This window comes from Podarcis pityusensis, assembly GCF_964106645.2.
Source record: "Podarcis pityusensis genome assembly, chromosome: 1".
NCBI classification, from domain to species: domain Eukaryota; kingdom Metazoa; phylum Chordata; class Lepidosauria; order Squamata; family Lacertidae; genus Podarcis; species Podarcis pityusensis.
The window spans coordinates 83,813,310-83,835,914 of NC_138028.1; the positions used below are offsets into that span (position 1 = coordinate 83,813,310).

Genomic DNA, 22,605 nt, shown 5'->3' on the forward strand with positions numbered 1-22,605 from the left:
ATTAGTTGGAATCTATGCCCCAAAGGAAAAGAAAGCAGAGTATATATATATATATATATATATGACAGAATTATTGTAATTTGCAGATCAGAAAATGATTTTAATGGGCGATTTAAATAGGGTGTTTTCACTTGAAATGGAAAAAGACACTAAAGAAGGGAGACTCCCAACAAGTTTCTGTGACATGATAAAGAACCTAAATTTGACAGATATATGGAGAACTAAGCACCCATTCGGGACACAGGTGACGCTGTGGGTTAAACCACAGAGCCTAGGGTGCTGTGGGTTTGCTAGGGCTTGCTGATCAGAAGGTCAGCTGTTCGAATCCCCATGACGAGGTGAGCTCCTGTTGCTTGGTCCCTGCTCCTGCCAACCTAGCAGTTCGAAAGCATGTCAAAGTGCAAATAGGTACTGCTCCAGCGGGAAGGTAAATGGCATTTCTGTGCACTGCTCTGTTCGCCAGAAGAAGCCTAGTCATGCTGGCCACATAACCCGGAAGCTGTACATCGGCTCCCTCGGTCAATAAAGCGAGATGAACGCCGCAACCCCAGAGTCGTCCACGACTGGACCTAATGGTCAGGGGTCCCTTTACCTTTAAGCACCCATTAGGCATAGAGTTCACTTTTTTTCATATGTGCATAAAAGCAGTGCAAGAATCAAAGCAATGTGGGTCTCTAAAGAATTGGAATTAATAGTTTAAAAAAAGAAATAAGACCAAGAACAGATCACAATCCATTAATTTAAGAATTACAAAATGAAAAACATTGTACTTTCAGATGGAAATTGAATGAAGATTTATTAGATGATCAAAATTTGGTAGAAAAGGCAGAGAAAATGTTAGGGGAATATTTCAAGACAAATTTAAATAAAGGAACAGACATTCAGATGATTTGGGATGCCATTAAAGCTGTGATAAGAGGTTTTTTTAATTCAACAAAATGCATACCAAAAACAATTGAGAGAACAAAAGATAAGGGAAATCTTAGAGGCCCTGATAAATAAAGAAAAACAGTTAATATACAAACCAAACAAAGAGAGTACAAAGCAAGCTATCAAGCTATTACAAACACAATATTCAATGACTATCAGTACAGTGGTACCTCTGGTTACATACTTAATTCGTTCCAGGGGTCTGTTCTTAACCTGAAGCACCACTTTAGCTAATGGGGCTGCGCCGCCACTGCGTGATTTCTGTTCTCATCCTGAAGCAATGTTCTTAACCCGAGGTACTATTTCTGAGTTAGCGGAGTCTGTAACCTGAAGCGTATGTAATTTGAAGCGTATGTAACCAGAGGTACCACTGTAAAGAAATAGAGTGGGGAAATTTTTAAAAAGAAACAAATATATTTTGAGCATGCAATTGTTGGCATGGCAATTAAACAAAAAAAATACTCTAAGTAAAATTAAAGTCAAGGAAAAAAATTCTAGACAACCCAAAAGAGGTTAGGAAAGAATTTGTCAAGTATTTTACAGATTTATATAGAACAGGATCAGAAAATAAAACAGAGATAGAGGAATATTTGAAAGTAAGTAAACTATCAAAAATCACAGATGAGAAAGTAGCAATTTTAAATGCCTCGATGACATTCACAGAGCTATTGGAAGAAATCAATCAGGCAAAAACGGGGAAATCGCCAGGACCAGCTAAATACTATAAAAAATTAGATAAACAATTATTAACAGCATTACAAGCTACAATGAACGAAATCTTAAAGTTAGGGAAGGTCCCAGAGGCTTGGAGAGAGGCATATATAACTTTAAACCCGAAACAAGAGACAGATTTGACCTCAATAAAAAAATTATAGACCTATTTCATTATTAAATAATGATTACAAACTGTTTGCTCACATATTGGGTAATAGGATGAAAATAACACTGAAGGAATTTATACATCATGACCAGGCAGGCTTCCTTCTGGGGAGACAAATGAAAGATAATATAAGAAATATTATAGATACCGTAGAATTTATGTTTATAGATGCTGAGAAAGCATTTGATAACATTTCATGGGAATTTATGAAAAAAGTCCTTGAAGAAATGAATTTTGGAGAAAATTTTAATAATGGGATTCAAGCAATATATTCTGAGCAAAAAGCCAAATTAATTGTAAATGAGACACATATTGGAAGCCTCTGAAGTTGAGCATAGTCAATGCACAGGATTGTGTTTCTTTGCCACTGACAGCATAGAGCAATATGACAATCTCATCTTGTTACCATCATGCTCAGATATGACTAAGAAGGATGAAACTATCTTTTGGGGGAATAATTTCGACGATAAAGATGAGTGTTTTGCTGAAAATGTTATTTTTATTTCAGACAATCCCGGTAATCAAAGGGGCAATGATATTTAAGGAATGGCAAAAAACAATTTCAAGGTATATATGGCAGGGTAAGAAGCCAAGAATACAATTTAAATTGTTAACGGATGCGAAAGAAAGAGGAGACTTCGCCCTGCTGGACTTGAAATTATACTATGAAGCATCTTGCCTCTGTTGGTTGAAGGAGTGGATGAAATTAGAGAATAAGGAATTGTTGGACTTGGAAGGATTCGATAATAGATTCGGTTGGCGCGCTTATTTATGGTATGATAAGAAAAAAGTACATAAAGGTTTCGAAAACCACATCATTCGAAGGTCTCTTTTGGAAGTCTGGGATAGGTATAAAAACCTATTAGAATCAAAAATACCGCATTGGTTATCTCCATTAGAAGTGATGAGTGTGAAAAAAATCAATATGAGAGGGGGGTGGATAACATATGGGGACATGATTATTAAAGAAGAAGGAAAATGGAAGCTAAAGCCATATGAGGAAGTTAAAGAACATGTAAATGATTGGTTGCATTACTATCAGATTAATGAAATGTTTAAAATGGAAATAAAGGAGAGAGGTTTTTCGGAAAAAGAATCACAGTTTCAAAGTGAGATATTGAGTAATGATTTCAAAAATTTGTCTAAAATGTCTAAAATGTTGCTAGAATGGTATATGAAAGATGAAGAGGTAAAATCAGTTATGATTCATTGGGCCAGAGATTTGGGGTATAATATACAATTAGATGAGTGGAATAAATTGTGGAATGAAAGGATAAAATTTACAGCTTGTACTTCATTAAAAGAGAATATGATGAAGATGGTCTATAGATGGTATATTACTCCAGTAAAATTAGCAAAAATGTATAAAGTATGTAATAAATGTTGGAAATGTAAAGAAAAAGAGGGAACATTTTATCATATGTGGTGGGATGTAAAAAGGTGAGAGCCTTCTGGGAAGTGATATATAATGAACTGAAAAAAATGTTGAAATATACATTTGTTAAAAAACCAGAAGCTTTTTTGTTAGGAATGGTTGGAAATGAAATAAATAGGAAGGATCATAAATTATTTTTATATGCAGTAACAGCGGCAAGGATACTACTGGCCCAAAAATGGAAGCAGGAAGAATTACCATTGATAGAAGAATGGAGAATGAAACTGATAGACTACGCAGAATTAGACAAATTAACAGGAAAGGTTCAAAACCGACGAGATCACAAGTTTACCGAGGACTGGAGTAAATTTGTAGACTATATGAAAAGTACAAATAACGTTTGTGGGTTTACAGGAAGCTTTGTGAAGAAATAAGTATTAGAAACGTTGTAAAAAAGGGAACAAGGGAATAGGTTTATTTAAAATAAAAGGCAATGTTAAATTTAGAATTGCGGATAGAAGATTAGAAAACGGAAGATTCGCGGATGAGCTGAAGGAAGTCAAAAATATGTATCTGTGACAATATTGAAAATGTATGTTTAAAATTTTATATTGGAAATTGAATAAAAATAATTAAAAAACAAACAAACAGATATGACTAAGAAGGTTGAAGAGGGAGCTTGCAAGCTTCATCCCAGCTGGAGCAACTAAAAAGTTCCATAGATTCTCTGAGGAGTCTGCTTTCCTCTCCTCTCCTCTCCCAATTAACTCCCATTTCTGCAAAATATTGCATAGACTCTCCAGGGGGGTTTGCATCTTTCCCTCCCAGTTAACCTCAGTCTCCAGGGTAAGAGCAGATGAAGGAAAAGAACTGGGCTGGTCACAAGAGGAGGAAGAGGGGTTTTTGAGTGTTCATGTACACCTGGCATGAGATGCAGGGCTGTAAATCAAGGAGAGTGCATTGAAGAACTGGAGTGGTAGGAGCCTAGGACTCCTGCCTTCACCACCTACAGCATCTCCAGGATGCCTTGTGGAGCATGGAGTGCTGAGAGACAGGAGTGGAGGCTGGAGAGCCTGCACTGGAAAAGGTGTTTATTATTTATTTTTATTTCAAGTAGAGACTAGAGGGGTCATTTAAAGAAGTGCATGGGGTAGAGGGGGGATGGGGGGCTGCATCAGAGGCTGATAAAAAAAATGCTAGAGTGAAAGAAAGGAGTGGTGGAAGGGGGAGTATGTTTAAGAAAAATGGATGAGTTTTTCAGACTAAAACCAGGACTGAAAATAGAGCTGTATTGATTCACAAAGGGGGCTTCAACAAGCCCAGTGGTATTTTGGGGGGTAATAAATTGTGTTGTTGTCTAATGTAGAAAGTTGAAATGTCTGCTTTTGGTGTGAAAAGAGGTCCTTGCCATTGTTATTTTGGTGGACTACAATTCCCATCTTAAACACTGATTTTGAGGAATAAATGTTGTGTGTGTTTCAGTTTAAAGCAGAGGCTGGGTAGGAGTGCTTTAGTTGAAGTGCAGTACTTGGAAAATCCTGTTTTGATATCCAGTGCAGTCTTCCAGTTGTTTAAAACACTGACAGAGAAAGTTCCAGTATTTTCCCTTTAAGTGAATTTAGCAAAAACAGATATCACCGGAGACAGATTCCAGCCAGGAGCATTTGTTGTTCCAATTACTGTTAAACATTTTGTTCATGGTTTCATCTAACAGGAGACTGAATCACTGTGACATAGTAACATGCAGACACTCTTCGTGTAAGGGAGTAAAGAATGTCAGGACTGTGACATTCCGGACTGTGACAAATGTGGTCCTCAAGTAAGTCTAAGTCCATAGGACCCTTCCAAGTTAACACTTCCTCACTAGACAATGCCTTTCATTAGCCTACCCTCCTCAAGGACTTTTGCCTGCCGGGAAGGTGATACTGAATTCTCCCACTGAGCTGGAGGTCATGGGAGGTGATAGGAAGAATCGGCCCCTGATTTTTGAGTGGATTTTTGAGGTCCACTAGAGATGGAGGTTAAATTGAATTTTGTTTGCATTTTAGTGGAAATGACTTAATTTGTACTTCTTGAACCAATATGCAAACCAAAATTCAGCTATGCTTAGAAATGTGGACTTCCCTGAATTTTATGATGCCGCTTTCTAAAAAGAACATTAGGTACAAAACTGCATATATTAGTGAAAATAACCTTCAAAACTGGATTACATTAGGGAAAATCACTTCAAAAAAATTCATATTAGTCAAAACTGCATAGAAAAATGTGCTTATTAGAAGAAATTTGCACTAAACTGCTAAGAAATTTTCATGAGGATTAAAAATGTATACTGTACTTGTTTCACAATTTCATTTTCTTCCTCCTAGGGAAACTTTGGGGTAAATAATGGAATACACGAATCACAGCATTGTGACTGAATTCATCCTTCTTGGCTTCATGGACCATCCAGAGTTGTGGACCATTCTCTTCCTGGCATTTATCTTGATCTACATTGTCACAGTCTCAGGAAATCTTGGCATCATCATCCTAGCCGCACTTGATGCAAACCTTCATACCCCAATGTACTTTTTCCTCAGCAACTTATCCTTGGTTGATGTTGGCTATTCCACTACTATTGCTCCTAGGTTGCTGATGACCTTTCTACAAAAGAATAGCACTATTCCACTCACAGAATGTACTGTGCAGTTCTTCTTTTTCTGTCTGTTTGTCACAGTTGAAACTTGTCTTCTAGCTGTTATGGCTTATGATCGCTTTACTGCCATTTGCAACCCGTTACTTTATTTTGTTGCCATGTCTAAAAAGCTCTGTCTGGTTTTAGTAACAAGTGCATATATTTGTGGCTTTGTGAATTCAGCTGCTCAGACTTCATTCATATTTAGCCTGTCCTTCTGCAGCTCAAATGTTATCAATCATTTCTTTTGTGATGTTCCTCCCATCCTGAAACTTTCCTGTTCAAGCACAGCAGTGGCTAACACTGTGCATTTCATCTTTGCTACTTCAATAATCATGACCACTTTGTTGATTATCCTCATCTCCTATAGCTACATCATTTTTGCCATCCTGCGGATTCGCTCTGCTCAGGGCAGACACAAAGCCTTTTCAACTTGTGCCTCTCACTTTATGGCCGTTACAATCTTCTATGGGACTATCATCTTTATGTATCTGAGGCCCAATTCTGGGGTCTCAAACGATGAAGATAAAATTGTTTCAGTGTTCTATACTCTTGTGATACCGATGCTAAATCCATTGATTTACAGTTTGAGAAATAAAGATGTGAAGGATGCTTTCATAAGGACGAGAGGGAAGATTTCATTAAATTGATTCATTTCCTTTTTAAGAGGAGTTTCAGTTTCCAATAGATAATAACCAAGAAAGAAAATATGTATTTGTTTTTTGTGAGCAGCCTGCTGAGTAGCCTGTTTGTCTACATCTGCTGAGTGGCACTTGTGGTCCATAGTGTGTAAATGGCTTGATTCAATCACTTTGGTGGTTAGGTGCAGGAAGCATGTTTAGCCTAAGTGATCTTCTTAGGAGTTGGCCCCAAGGTTGGCTTTTTGGACTCTTTGGCCCAGGGGCTCCCCTCGGAGTTTACAGTTGATTTTTGCACTTACAGAAATTTCCTTCTGCAGGAAGGTTTGGTTTGGTTTGGTTTCAGAATCAATAAAGTGGCTTGAAAGCCAACCTAATGTGTCTGACTTTTTATTCAGCCATCAGGTCACAACAGCAGTACTCAGTGATCTAAATACTGGAACTACTAGACTGTGAGTGAATGGACTTTGTCCTGCTCTATGTTGCTCTCTTTTATTTATTTTAAAAATTATACCTCACGTTTATTTATCAGATTAATTCACAGTGCCTCCCATCTAAAAAAGCCAATATAAATAAACCAAACTGCTAAAATCAATTTTTGTACTCACTTTTAATTAACAGTTTACACCAACAGAAGGATAAAATAAAGCCACACAAAAACTAGGCAGAGTAAAATGGTTCTAGCTGCTAATCTGAAGTTAAAAGTGGGGACATAAGATGAATATCTCTCAGGAGAGTGCTTAGAAAGAAAAGGCCCTGTCTTGCATCCCAATCAGTAATGTTTTCCAACATGGTGAGACACACAAAAGAACCTCTGAACTTGATCACAATTGGTGCACAGGACTGTGTGCATTGCAATGGGATTTATTTTAGGCTGATGGGGCCTCTTTTGCCTGGTGGGGTAAGGACTAGTGAAGCGTCAACTGAGGGGCAGAGTTCTGTCCATGTCATGCTTCTGTGGGGATTCACAAGAAGAAGCTCTCCCTCTGAATTTTGGAAAAGAAGGTTGTTTGTACAGATGCAGAAATGGCATTGGGCAGGGTCAGCATAGTACAGGGGGCTCCTCATAAGGGGTCTGAGGAGGGGGATTGGCCACAGTACCCCAAGCTCAGGAGTTGAAATCTTGGTTGGAATCCTCACCCCGGTCAGCCAGCAAGATCTTGCAAGTGCGGAAATAGCCTTCTTGACCATTGGACCCACTATTGGTCTGGTCCAGGGCTATATGACTTTCAGAGTCCCTTCCAACTTGCTAATTCCATGATTCTATAATATAGGGGGACAGTAAAATGCTTTACTCATTGTGTTGGTATAGAATTTGAAAATATACAGGGGAAGATTTGGGGCTGTATGATCCCCAAGGGCTGACCTGAAGTCTCCAGTTTTGCCTGGCTTTTTCCAGGTGGCAGTGGGAGAGCCTGGATCTACTGGTGGGCAAGAGTGTCTTAAAAATATATATTTTTTAAAGAAGACTGCAGGTGGAGCTAGTCAGCTTCAACCCAGCTGGAATCAACTGTAAATTATTGCATACATTCTCTGAGGAGTCTGCCTTCCTTCCCTCTCCCAATTAACTCCCATCTCTGCAAAATATTGCATAGGAGCTCCACGGGGCTGCGTCCTCCCCTCCCTATTAGCCTCAGTCTCCAGGGCTCAGTGGTGGGAGGGAGAGCAGATGAAGAAAAAGAACTGGGCTGGCCTCAAGAGGAAGATGGGGCTTTGAGTCAATTTGCACACCTGGTGTGAGATGCAGGGCTGGAAACCAAGTAGAGCAAACTAAAGAGCTGGAGTGGCAGGAGACTAGCACTGCTGCCTCCACCACCTGCATTATTTTTTTGGATGGCCTATGGAGGCTGGAGTGCTGAGAGACAGGACTGGAAACTGGAGAGTGTGGACCAGAGGAGGTGTTTATTATTTATGTTCATTTGCAGTGCAGTGGAGACGAGAGGGATCATTTCTCGAAGTTGATGGGGTGGGAGGCTGCATCAGAGGCTGAATAAAAGAAAATGCTGCATTGAGAAATTCCCAATGCCACTACAGGACTTTTTCCCTTTCCATCTCCATGGAAGTCCCCACACTAGCTTATCCTTGAAATAATCCAGTTGGCAACCCTGGGAATGGGTATAATAAATCAGTTTGGATGTGGGAAAGAAAAGAAGGGAAGTGTATTTAAGAAAAATGGAGGACTTTTCTAAACTAAAATCTGGATTGAAGATAGAACTTGATTCACAAAGGGGACTTCAGCTAGCCCAGTGGAATTTTTGTCTCCCACCCCCTATGTTTCTTAAACTCAGTGCTTGGGGAATAAATTGTGTAGGTGTGTAATGTAGATGTTTAGAAGTGTCTGTTTTGGGTGTGAAAAGAGGTCCCTGCAATTTTTACTTGGGTAGACTACATTTCCCATCACATTCCGTGTCTTAGAAATAGAGTTTGAGGAATAGGGCTTTGGTTTTTTGTTTTGTTATGTGTTTCAGTTTAAAGGAGAGGCTGGGAAAGTTAATCTGCTTTGTGCTACTCTCCCCACTTCTGCCACATTGCTTCCTGTGCCAGACAGGTAGACCTGCACAGGTAATCTTGTATGTGGATGTTAATGTTATGTGTTCTAATGAACTCAGGCAGGAATCCCTTGTGGCACCTTAAACAGTACCAAATTCTGTAATGGCATAAGTGTTGTGGGAGTGGGGGGTCAATCATGAGGTCAGGAGGAAAGGAAATGCATACAGCACTGACTGGCAATTGTGTCCTTATCACTGGCTACTTGCAGGAGTGGTTCACGACAAGTAAATGTTGGAAGGGTCTCTGTTCTTCCTTTGCATGTGCTTTATTTTGGTTAGTGCTTAAGGTGTGTCCTGCTTAATGCCATTGTTGTGGCCTGCCCAATGTGATTAATGGGGCCTGCCCCTACGTTTCAAGTTTCGAACCTATAATCTCAGCAACTCCTGACCTGGAATGCTTCTGACCTGGAAACCCCAGAAAGGATATCTTTTTCAGACTTTTCCTTCTCCTAGATGGGCCAGCTTCCCAAGTTGACCAGCCCCCCTGCCCCTCACCTCCCTCTACAGCAAGGGCAGAAATGGCCTTCTTGACCATTGGACCCCCTATTGGTCTTATCTGCTCAATTTGACGTAGCCTGTCTTCACGCAGGGGAAGTCCCTATCACACCAAAGGTTTGAGACCATTGGCTACCATCATGTGGCTTAGCTGACCAGTCGAAGCTATATCCCGGGGCTTGGACACTGTCACATGCTGATAGCTTCTAGGAGCCACAGGTGAGTATGGGGTGGGACCAAAGGTGGACAAAATACCCCTGAAGGAGCATGACGTGTCTCTCACAAGAAGTACTAACCATTCCCTAACGCCCAAACTACTTAACTCATACTTTTCAAACTAATATGCAAACCCAAATCCTTAAGTGGGCACTTCACTGAATTTAGTGGTGTAGTTCTCCAAAAAAGGGTTAAAAATGCATATATTGGGGAAAGTGTTCACAAAATGCACATATTACTGCAAATAAACAAACTTTATCACCGTGGGGTAAATCCATTGCAAAAATCTGCATGTTACTCAAAACTGCATATAAAAATGTGTTTATTAGGAGAAATTTGCACTAAAATTCTGATAAATTTTCATGAGGATTTTTAAAAAATACTTGTTTCAAATGTATTTTTTTTCCTCCTAGGGAAACTTTGTGATAAATCATGGAATACATGAATCACAGTATTGTGACTGAATTCATCCTTCTGGGCTTTATGGAACATCCAGAGCTGTGGGCCATTCTCTTCCTGGCATTTATCTTGATCTACATTGTCACAGTGTCAGGAAATCTTGGCATCATCATCCTAACCACCCGTGATGCACACCTTCACACTCCCATGTACTTTTTCCTCAGCAACCTGTCCTTGGTTGATATTGTGTATTCCACTACTATCGCACCCAGGTTGCTGATGACCTTTGTAGCGAACAACAATGCTATTCCGTTCACAGAGTGCACCATGCAATTCTTCTTTTTCTGTATGTTTGCCACAGTTGAGGCTTGCCTTCTAGCTGTTATGGCTTATGATCGCTTTACTGCCATTTGCAACCCATTACTCTATTTCATTGCCATGTCTAAGAAGCTCTGTTTGCGCTTAGTAATTTGTGCATACATGTGTGGTTTTGTGAATTCAGCTATTCGTACTTCATTCATATTTAGCCTGTCCTTCTGCAGCTCAAATGTTATCAATCATTTCTTTTGTGACGCCACTCCCATCCTGAAACTTTCTTGTTCAAGCACACAGGTGGCTGACACTGTGCACTTTATCTTTGGTATTGTGGGAATCCTACCCACTTTGATGATTATCCTCATCTCCTATACCTACATCATTTTTGCCATCCTGCGGATTCGCTCTGCCCAGGGCAGACACAAAGCTTTTTCCACTTGTGCCTCTCACTTCATGGCTGTTACAATCTTCTATGGGACCATCATCTTTATGTATCTGAGGCCCAATTCCAGTGTCTCAAAGGATGAAGATAAATTTGTTTCAGTGTTCTATACCCTTGTGATCCCAATGCTAAATCCATTCATCTACAGTCTGAGAAATAAAGATGTGAAGAATGCTTTCCTAAGGATGACAGGGAATATTTCATTAAATTAAGTCAGTTCTTTTTCAAGATGAGTTTGAGTTTCCAATAAAGAATAACCAAGAAAGTGGGTATTCTCTCTCTCTCTCTCTCTCTCTCTCTCTCTCTCTCTGTTTGTGTGTATTTCTGTGTGTAATTGTCTTGGTGTGTTGCTTTTTTTTTGCCCATTCCACACTTAATAGTCAGTAGGTGGCATTAATAGTACATAGCATGGCTGGCTGGTATCTGTGTGTCTTGGGAGACAATGGATGAGTTTGTTCTCAGGGGTGATCTTCATTGATCTACAGTCTGAGAAATAAAGATGTGAAAGATGCTTTCAGAAGGATGAGAGTAAAGATTTCATTAAATGATGAGTTTGAGTTTGAATTTGAGTTTCAAATAGATAAAAATGTGGATTTGTATTCTCTGAGTGGCTAGATGCATGTTTGTCTACCCCTACTGAGTGGCAGTTGTAGTCCATAGTGTGATAAGTTTGATAGGCTTGATTTAATGACTTTTGGTGGTTAGGTGCAGGAAGCAGGTTTAGCTTTAGTGATCTACTTAGGAGTTGGACACAAGGCTGGCTTTTTGGACTCTTTGGCCCAGGGGCTCCCCTCGGAGTTTACAGTTGATTTTTGCACTTAGAGAAATTTCCTTCTGCATGTTTTGATTGGTTCAGTTTCAGAATCAATAAAGTGGCTTGAAAGCCAACCTAAAGTATCTGACTTTTTATTCAGCCATCAGGTCACAACAGCAGTACTCAGTGATCTAAATAATGGAACAACTAGACTGTGAATGAATGGTCTTTGTCCTGCTCTATGTTACTCTCTTTTATTTATTTTAAAAATTATACCTCACCTTATTTATCAGATTAATTCACAGTGGCTCCCATCTAAAAAAGCCAATCTAAATAGTCCAAGCTGCTAAAATCTATTTTTGTACTCATTTTTAATAATCCGTTTACACCAACAGAAGGGTAAAATAAAGCCACACTAAAACTCAGCAGAGTGAAATGGTTTTATCTGCTAATCTGAAGTTTAAAGTAGGGAGATCAGATGAATATCTTTCAGGAGGTTATTCTACAATCTGGGTGCTTTGAAAGAAAAGGCCATGTCTTGCATCCCAATCAGTTATGCTTCTCAACATGGTGAGACACATAAAAGAACACCTGAGCTTGATCACAATTGATGCACAGGATCGTGTGAATTGCCACTAATACAGTGGAATTTATTTTAGGCCAAAATAGGCAGGGCACCCTGTTGCCTGGTGGGGTAAGGACTAGAGGAGCTTCAACTGAGGGGCAGACTTCTGCCCATGTCATGCTCCTGTGGGGTTTCACAGGAAGAAGATCTCCCTCTGAGTTTTGGAAAAGAAGGTTGTTTATACAGATGCAAAAATGGCATAGGGCAGGATCAACATAGTAAAGGGGGCTCCTCATAAGGGTCAGAGGAGGGGGACTGGCCACGGTACCCCACGCTCAGACGTTGAATTCCTGGTTGGAATCCTCACCCTGATCAGCCAGCAAGATCTTGCAAGCTTTGCTTGCACCACTAGGTCCAACGCTATAGGCACATACCTCCACATTTGGTGGGAATGCTCTAAAATTCAACACTTTTGGACATCAGTCCTACAAGAAATCTGCAAAATAACAAAACAGGTATTAGAAGCAACCCTAGAACTGATCCTATTAAATATCTTCCAAGAGAACAATGCACACTCAAAATACAAAGAACTCATAAGACACTTTCCAATGATAAGTATTTTGGCACTGTTGGGTTGGCTTCAATGTTCATGAGTTTGGGAATAGCCAATGATACCCCTTTTTGAGGAGTGAGGTTATTAACCCTCTACTACTATCCATACTAGGTTGCTCAACCATTGCTACTGTGTCCTTTCTTCTGGCAAATCAAGATAATAAGGTGACAGTAAAAACTGCAATTTTTTTAGCAGGGGCAATTGGAATAAGATATTTTATTTGATTATTGATGTATACTTCCAGAACGTATTTTTTATAGTTAAGTATTTATCCCTGTCTTCAGTATATTCCATTTTATTTTATTGATATGGCTAGTGGCTGATGCAAATAAAGAGTCTTCTGATTCTACCATACTCTTTATCAATGAGCTTATTTGAAAACAAGGTAGAGAAAAATAACTAATGAGGATTGTGACCATATTGTGTGGGCTGAATGGAAAGCCAGTAGTCCTGTTTCAAACTAATTAAGGATGAACAGTGGGAACAAGAACAAATTCCCACACAGCATGTCCTCAGGTGATTATGCTGAGAGGTCCTACACAACATTTTAATGATACAGGTCTCATTCATATATTTCAGGGATTTGGTTTCTAGACCAAATGAAGTATAAAATGAGCAGTTCTATCTACGCATCTTGATTTGGGGGGCTTTAGAAATGGCATCTATCATCTTCACAGGTAAAGTTACTTGGGCTATGTTGACTAACCTGATAAAATCTCAAAGTGCTTGTGAATTTTAATTTCTAACCTTCAGATTAATGAACAGCTTAGTTATCTGAAGGCAAATCAGTTGCACAGAAATTATTTTCATTTTCTGTTCACAGAAGCTGTATGGACTGGCTCTGTATGATGCTGCATGTTGTCTGTGACTGTTAAGAGACCAACAGATAAAGCAGATCTCATTAAACGTGGACTGAAATTAATTAGCCAAGCAGTGTTTTCATGAGGCTTTGCAGCCAAATTTTAAACCTCAGCTCAGATAAAACATTTAAGTTTCAAGTTTAAGAGACTCGTCATATTAGTTGACATTGAGGGAAGTGGGTTAATGCAATATCTCTGCATTTTTTCTGTTAAAGGGAAGAGATAGTTCAGTTGGTAGAGCATGAGATTCTTAATCTGAGGGTTGTTGGTTTAAGCCATATTGCAGGGGATTGGACTAAATGATCATTGTGGTCCCATCCAGCTCCAAAATTCTCTGGTTCTATGTATTTGCAGCTTCAACATTGCAGGCATGTTCCTTTTTTATTCGCCACAGCAGCCTAACAAATGAATGGGAAGACACCCATTGAGTAGGAAGAATAGCACAATTCTTCCCAGCTTTAAATTTCTGTTTACTCAAGTGGCACAGATGATGACATTAAAGTAAAAAGAATGAGAAAAAAAACCCTGAAATTTTAGGAAGCCTAAAATTTGATGGATTTGGAAAGGCTAGATGGACTTTGCTGTAGTAGCGTACTACAAGGGCTGATTAAGGATGGTCTAAAAGATCAACTTTTTGTGAACAAAACAGCAGTTTGCAAAGGTTTATTTTTTAAAAAAAACTGTGGGGAAATACATGTCAATTTTTGATGGTATTTTGCCTAACGAAGAAAAAAATTTACAGAATCCGAACACTTCCATTTATCATTATAAGCTGCTGGGGAAAGTGGGTACTATGTTTGCAGATATCCACTCCTGTCAAAACGCATAGCCATTTTAAAAAAATCCTAGTTAGTGAATGGGCAAAATGAATTAGGCTAAGACAATCCATTCAGTGCCACACCTTTCTAACCATTCTGTCTGTGCAAGCATTACTGCTTGTCAGATAAATTGACCCCTGTCTCTTTCCTCTGTGTACTGGTTACCCAACCCCCTTGAGTCAATTTCTGCGGTGTTGGGGGAAGGAGAGGGTGGAAAGTGTAAAGGTGTAAGTTTGTGTCTTCCTCTGACAAGGCTGGTTAGGTGAATCCTGCCTTTAATTTCTAATCTCAAATTGCATCTCGGAGAAAAGCAGGGGGAAAGTGGAGAGCAGAGATAGGGTTCAACATCCCCTCTTGCCTTTCATTTGAAATTGCTCCCACCCCTGCTTTTTTGTGCCAATCTTTGACACAACCTGCATTCTTAGGTCATAAGTCTGTCCTGTACTGCCTTGTGGTTATATAACATTGAAACCTCAGCTCAGAGTTTGCAATATTATGCACATGTATTTGGGCATAAAATCTACTGATGTCAGAGTAGCTAATGCCTCAGTAAAACAAGATAACATGGGGTTGGAAATTTTCACCTTCCTTTAAAATATGGGAAAACTCTGCCCATGCTATATATTTTATTAATTATGATGAGAAGTCCTAAATTGTGAACAGTGAAAATAAGGAATGGGTGACAAACCTGCACTTATGCTAGGTCAAAATATTATCATCCACAGAAAACAGCATATAATAAAGTAAAGATGACTATATAATAAAGTAAAGATGACTATCAGTGCATAACATCTGAGGTAGCCAATATGAATGGCACATTATGAATTATGAGTGAAATGACCATGGCTTCCATTGGTTTGGCTCAGAAATAAATTAGACACACACACACACACACACACACACACACACACACACAATGGGGGAAAGGAGACTGAACATTTATGTGCCAATCTTTTTTTTTTTTCCTGACCCTCATTAGTTAAGAGAACTCTCCTGGCCATTTGCCATTAGTAGGCTGTGGAGAAGACTCCGAACATCCACAGAGGACCCTTGGGACAAGAGCAAGGGAAGAATTCCTGGTAGCTAATACTATTTCAACTTTTTTCATATTTTTATTTACACAGGAGAATGCAACTTGTGACAATGTCAGAAGGAAACTTCACCACAATTACTGAATTTGTTTTGCTGGGATTCACAGATAATCAGAGTATGCAGTTTCTTCTCTTCGTAGTGTTCTTACTGGTTTACTTGCTCATTTTGGTGGGGAACGTTGGCATGGTGACATTAATCAGGATTGACTCCAGGCTTCACACTCCCATGTACTTTTTCCTGAGCAACCTATCAATCTTAGATATTGGTTACTCCACTGTCATCGCTCCCAGGACACTGATGACACTGGTAGCAAAAAGCAAAACCATTTCCTTCACTGGCTGTGCCCTGCAGTTTTTCTTCTTCTGCATTGCTGTATCCTGTGAATGCTTCCTGCTGGGTGCAATGGCATATGACCGCTTCATCGCTATCTGCAATCCATTGTTGTATACTGCCATCATGTCCAAAAAGTTCTGTTATCTGCTCGTGGCTGTTTCGTATCTAACAAGTTGTGTGAATGCAGCGGTCCAGACTTCATTTATCTTTACTTTGTCCTTTTGCAGATCCAACATCATCAACCATTTTTTCTGTGATGTACCCCCTATCCTAAGGCTCTCGTGTTCAGATACAGGAGTCATTGATATAATTCATTTTAGCTTCTCCACAGCAATCGCATTAGTAACGATCCTGACCATACTGATCTCTTACATATACATACTTGTTGCCGTCCTTCGGATGAACTCAGCTGAGGGCAGACGTAAAGCCTTCTCTACCTGTGCCTCCCACCTTACAGCTCTCACTATATTCTATGGGACAGCTGTTTTCATGTACTCAAGGCCCAATTCAAAATATTCTGTGGAGCAGGACAAAATAATCTCTGTGTTTTATACCCTTGTAATACCGATGTTGAATCCACTCATCTACAGTCTGAGAAATAAGGAGGTCAAAGAGGCTTTCAAAAGGCTGCTTGGGGAAAAGGCTATCACTCAGAGCCATTGAACTTCATGTTAAGAGGCCTTATTTCATCCTTAACTGCAATGTCCATATGATTAATTTTTGTCTACATTTTGGGTTTGGTCCTGACTACTTACCTTAAGGTAAGTCACTTTGAACTCTAAGAGTCTTTTTTCTGCATAGAGATGTATGTGATTGCTCTGTTCATTAACTGAATTTCTGTCCCACTGAAATGGATGAAAAAGGTCGTAACTCAGTTCCCTTTAAAATGAATTGGAAAATTAACTGGAAAATTAACATGAACTTTACTGTATGTTACACCATCAAAGAAAATATGATGAAAATGCAGTTTTGGTTGTACCTTACACCATCAAAAATCTCCAAAATGTAAAAAAATAGTTTGAATAAGTGTTGGAAGTGTGGAGAAAAAATAGGAGATTTTTATCATATGTGGTGGACGTGAAGAAAAGTCCAAGATTTTTGGAATATTGTTTATGATGAGATGAAAAAAAATGTTCAAATTAACATTTTTAAAGAAACCAGAAGCCTTTCTGTTAGGAATCTTAGGTAGAGACATTCCGAAACATACAAGAGAAATCTTTTTATATGCAACAACGGCTGCCAGTCTATTGATTGCATCTAATTGGAAAGGGGAAAAGATACCAACGCTAACAGAATGGCAAAATAAATTATTAGACTATGTGGAAATGGCTCAATTAACAAATAGGTTAAGAGGTAACACCAAACAATTATTTTCTCAAAAATGGGAAATGCTTAAGAGATACTTAAAAAATAATAACAGCGACATATTATATATGGTAGTGTTTGAATGACCCTTGTGTACATAAAATATTAAGAAATAAAGGAAAATCAGTATGCAAGGTTGTAAGAAAGTATTAGAATGTATATTAAATGTAAGGTAATAATTATAAGTACATTCAAAATCACAAATGTCAACTATATCGGGAAATGATGGGAAGTCTATATTTATTTTACTTTAGTTTGTTGTTGTCGTTTTACTTTATTTTATGTACCATTATATGATTTTAGCTTAGCTGATATCTAAGTGGAATTAGAAGGTTAAGTTAACATTCTAAGTTAAACTAATTTAAGAATATATATATATATATATATATATTCTTAAACACATACACATATTATATATATATATATATATATATATATATATATATAGTATGTATGTGTATGTGTGTATGTGTGAAGTTAAATCTGTAATGACATTGTTGTTGTTGTTGTTTAGTCGTTTAGTCGTGTCCGACTCTTTGTGACCCCATGGACCAGAGCACGCCAGGCACTCCTGTCTTCCACTGCCTCCCGCAGTTTGGTCAGAGTAATGACATTAATGAATTCCAATAAAGAATTTTTTCAAAAAAAAATAAATGAATTGGACTTAAACATAACTAATTTAGGCTGAATGCAGCTTATTGATTTCAAGCAGTAGTGTGAGGATTGTCTGTTCTCCATCAGAAAGAGAGAGAGTGAGGACTGGGCACTGCACTGAATAGCAACAGAGTTTGCTATTAGACATGTAACTGATTTAAATACTAGACACATGCCTGTTTACTCCCAATTATGGCTGTTTTTAGATGCCATAAAACATGGGAGATGTGAAATGAAAGGGGCCCTTCAAGCACAAACAGGTCTATCTAGAGGACTGGCAGAGGGAGAGTATAGGCCTTACACTGCTACAGGGGTGCAGAATCTGCAGCCTTCCAGATGTTGCTGGATTATCTCTCCCATCATCCCAGCCATTCTGGAGTCCAACAACTTCTGGAAAGTCATAGGTTCCCATCGCTTCTCTTCTAGATGAGTTAAGTTCCTTGCACAGGTATCATGGAGAAGCACATGTTTCACACATTGGCCAGTGTATCATTCTGTACATTCTAATTGTCAAAATCAGTTATTTGTGACCAGGTTCCCTCACAATCTCTTTGGAAAAGTCATTACAACATGGCCAGTCTCTTTTCCAATTGAATATTTTTTCCCCCCTGGTTTGTCACCACCGGTTGAGACCCTAATATATGTGAAGTTAGATTCCGCCCCCCCCCCCGAATGTGTCTCATTTTAAACTCACTTACATTGAATTTCATTTCCATTTTGACATTCAAATATGGAGAGATTCTTTTAGAGCACCTCACAATCCCTTTTTGGAATACTATTCTACTGAGATGCAGGGGCGTAGCTAGCTGCTCTGGCACCCAGAGCAGTGGGGGCGGGGCGATCTGCCCACAGGGGCAGGGTGATCTGCTCACGGGGGCGCCACAGCGATCTGCCCGGGGGGTGCCGCAATGAGCTGCCCACAGAGTCAGCCTGGTGGACGCAAGCCCCATGCTGCCATTTCAGGCAGTGCAGGGGCCTGAGTCACTCCCAGGAGAGACGTGTGGCTCTGGCACGCTACAGGCCAGGCTCTGCGGTAAGTGCCACCCCCCCCCATGGTGTGCCATTTTGTCACCCCCTCAGGGATGACATCCAGGGCAGACTGCACCCCCCGCACCCCCATTCCTACGCCTCTGCCGAGATGATCACCCTGAAGGGGTGGAAGCTAACATACATTTCATATTTGGCCAGCTCAAGGGAACAAGGAAAGGAACTGCCCTCAGAGCCTCTTGTCTACTCCATGCTGATCCACAGGGGTGGGTTGGAGCAGCCAGTTGTGCCCTTGATATGCTGTATATTGAGCACTGGCGCCAGCTCCAGTGGACCCTGGGAGCTTGGGCACCCACATTTTTTGCTATGGGTGCCTGACCTCCGCCACATGCCACCGCCGCTTGCCGCCCCAGAAGGTGACAAATTGCTCCACCTACTCATTAGACTTTGAGGTAGTTAGGGATCCTTTTGCTATTAAGATGAACATGAATGATTTGCTGCCTGGTTGTGTTAAGTATGTGTGTAATCAAGGTGTCTGAAGCAACACATATATGCGCTGTCTTTTTCATTCCATGTAATAAACCAAGCTTTCTTTATTCTGCTGGTGTGCTATCTTTCTTATTGGGCATGAAATTAAGAATAGACACACAGAGTAGAAACACACATATCAACGCCAACAAAGATCCTTAACCTATCGGGTGTGTGTAGAGTATATAGGGAACACAAGGGTGGTGGACACAAAATGGGGCTTCAGTTGCACACTTTGTAGCATAGACTTTATTGAGAGGGAATGGTTCTCTTTGAAACTAATTAAAGATGAATAGTGGAAAGAACCACAAATTCCCAAATAGCAGGTCCTCAGGAGAGAGGCCATAGAGAGCATACAGAGAGGCCATAGAGAGCATTTTAATGATATGAGCTTCACTCATGTGATTCACGGATTTGGTTTCTAGCTTATACAAGGCTATAAAATGAGTGCTCCTTATTCTAAGCATGTCATATTTGCCACAGAGCACTTTTTTTTTAATGCAGTTAAAACAAAGGCAATGTTTCCCAGGCTCCATAAAACAAAGGCAATGTTTCCCAGGCAGCTGCAGGTTTGTGGCTTGTGGGTGCTGTGGGAATGACACGTGCCAGACAAGTGTTTGGTTAAATAAAGCTACAACTTTATTGATTATACAGCAGGTAAGTGGGGTTGGCATGGCAGTAGTGTGAGGATTGACTCTTCATTCCCATCAGCCCTTGGCAATGGAATGGCATTCTGTTTGAATAGTTGGCAGGTATCCCATGGGAGTTGACCAGTGTTGGACCCTGGCATGGGACAGGTCAGACACCCAGAATCTCCCTGAAGCAGATACTTTCCCACCCTTTGTGGTGTGTTAAGGAGCCAACAGAGAGAACAGGTCATTTGCAGAACAGAGAAAGATAGTGACATGCCAGCTAACTTGCAGTTAGTTTCTTTATTAAGAAAGCAGAAAAGAGAACACACAGAGAATTCTAAGGGTGGCTCCTGTCAGGCAGCTTCCACAACTCCTCCTCATCCAGCCAGTCCCTGACATGGTGCCTCAGTAATGCAGACATCATATAAAAAGAGAGAAATGTATGCTGCAAGCAAAAGTAGTATTTGTGTAAGGAGGCCAGATATAATGAAGTAACACACATTGTTTGGAGTAAACTAGGATCACCTTATGAAAAATAATGTTAGAACACAATGAACTTATGGAACTGGAGAAATCCCTGTGCAGGAAATATCCCCAAACTCTATCATGCTCCTATGGCTGTTTACTGGGTGACCCTACCCTGCAGGAAGTAAAATTTATGAGCTAAATGGATCAGCCTGCAAAGCACCTCATTACAAAAAAATTGATGTGCCCCCATTTGATAATGAGAACACTCCTAGTGACTTTACATAAGCAGGCTGCTTCCTGGGGGAGAAGACTCCAAACCTCTACATTTGACCTGCCCCCCTCATTTGGTAACTAGATAAACTCTAGTCATTTGACATAAGGAAACTGTCCAGAAGGAAAGCACAGGTCAGGAAGAATCCCAACAAAGAGAGAGGTCCCATGGTGCAAGAACCACATAATTTCATTGCACTCCCCTCTTCTTTGGGGAACAATAATTTCTGAAGCTTATAGCAGGGATGATTTGTTCAGAGGAGGAAGTGTTCAACAGTTCCTTACCATTCCCCTCCATTTTAATGCAAGGCCACCTGAAAATGCTTTTGGTTCTTGTTTTTAACAAGTCAGTGGACAAGTTAATATGTGCAACATCTAGTGTTAAGCTAAGAGTATTTAAACGTTGTCACTTCTTCTTTTTATTTACAGAAGAGAGCACACCTTAGTAAAATGTCAAAAGGAAACTTCACCGCAATTACTGAGTTTGTTTTGCTGGGATTCACAGATAACCAGAATCTGCAGGTTCTTCTCTTCACTGTGTTCTTTCTGATTTACTTGGTGATCTTAGTGGGGAACATTGGCATGGTAACATTAATCACAATTGACTCCCGGCTCCACACTCCCATGTATTTTTTCCTGAGCCACCTGTCAATGTTAGATATCGGTTACTCCACTGTCATCGCTCCCATGACACTGATGACCTTCGTAGCAGAAAGCAAAACAGTTCCCTTCACTGGCTGCGCCCTGCAGTTTTTCTTCTTCTGCATTGCTGTATCCTGTGAGTGCTGCCTGCTGGGTGCAATGGCATACGATCGCTTCATTGCAATCTGCAACCCACTGTTGTATACTGCTCTCATGTCCAAAAAGCTCTGTTATTTGCTTGTGGCTAGCTCGTATCTAACAGGTTGTGTGAATGCAGCGGTCCAGACTTCATTTATATTTACTTTGTCCTTTTGTAGATCCAACATCATCAACCATTTCTTCTGTGATGTGGTCCCTATTCTAAGGCTCTCCTGTTCAGATACAAGTGTCATTGATATGATTCATTTTAGCTTCTCAACAGCAGTTGTATCAATACCTATCCTGGGTATTCTGGTGTCTTACAGTTACATACTTGTCACGATCCTTCGGATCAGCTCAGCCGAGGGCAGACGAAAAGCCTTCTCCACCTGTGCCTCCCACCTTACAGCTGTCACCATTTTCTATGGCACAGTTGCTTTCATGTACTTACGGCCCAGTTCAAAATATTCCGTGGAACAGGACAAAATCATCTCTGTCTTTTACACCCTTGCAATACCTATGCTGAATCCACTCATCTACAGCCTGAGAAACAAGGAGGTAAAAGAGGCTTTCAAAAGGATGGTTGGGGGAAAGATTATCTCTCAGAGGCGATAAGCTTCATTATCAAAATCCTGGTTCTGTATCTTATTGTACCCTTTATCTCATTTTCCATTTTTAATTTTTATCTCTATAATGGGTTACATTCACACTTAGTCTACAATCCTTTATGTACTCCCATTTCTGAGCATGGGATTGTTCCATTTTTTATGTGTAGTTAGGTTCCATTGAAGTTTGACTTGGGCCCTCTCGATTTTTATTGGAATGAGGTACAACAAATTCTGCCTGTTTCCAAGCAAAGTATTACAATTTGAGGTTTACAGGCTATTGATTTACTGAAGCACCAAGGAATTCTGATGCCTGTTTTCTGTCAGCAAGGGAAAGAATGAGAACTGAGCACCATTCCATTGAATGATAA

At 40.0% G+C, this 22,605-nt stretch overlaps 3 protein-coding genes across 3 annotated transcripts; all 3 read left to right on the forward strand.

The window, feature by feature from the left end:
* Positions 1 to 5,570: 5,570 nt before the first annotated feature.
* On the forward strand, positions 5,571 to 6,506 carry LOC308471451 (olfactory receptor 5AR1-like; the record flags this gene model as incomplete). The annotated part of the gene is made up of 1 exon (XM_080995435.1): positions 5,571 to 6,506. One exon carries the CDS (start codon positions 5,571 to 5,573, stop codon positions 6,504 to 6,506), a length of 936 nt encoding a protein of 311 aa, XP_080851561.1.
* Positions 6,507 to 10,186: 3,680 nt separating this feature from the next.
* Positions 10,187 to 11,122, forward strand: LOC308471431 (olfactory receptor 5AR1-like; the record flags this gene model as incomplete). Its single annotated transcript, XM_080995415.1, has 1 exon — positions 10,187 to 11,122. One exon carries the CDS (start codon positions 10,187 to 10,189, stop codon positions 11,120 to 11,122), a length of 936 nt encoding a protein of 311 aa, XP_080851541.1.
* Positions 11,123 to 15,698: 4,576 nt separating this feature from the next.
* On the forward strand, positions 15,699 to 22,244 carry LOC308463633 (olfactory receptor 5AR1-like; the record flags this gene model as incomplete). Its single annotated transcript, XM_080982220.1, has 2 exons — positions 15,699 to 16,319; positions 21,956 to 22,244. The coding sequence occupies exons 1-2, from the start codon at positions 15,730 to 15,732 to the stop codon at positions 22,242 to 22,244; spliced, it is 879 nt and encodes a 292-aa protein (XP_080838346.1). The 5' UTR covers positions 15,699 to 15,729.
* Between the last annotated feature and the right edge of the window lie 361 nt (positions 22,245 to 22,605).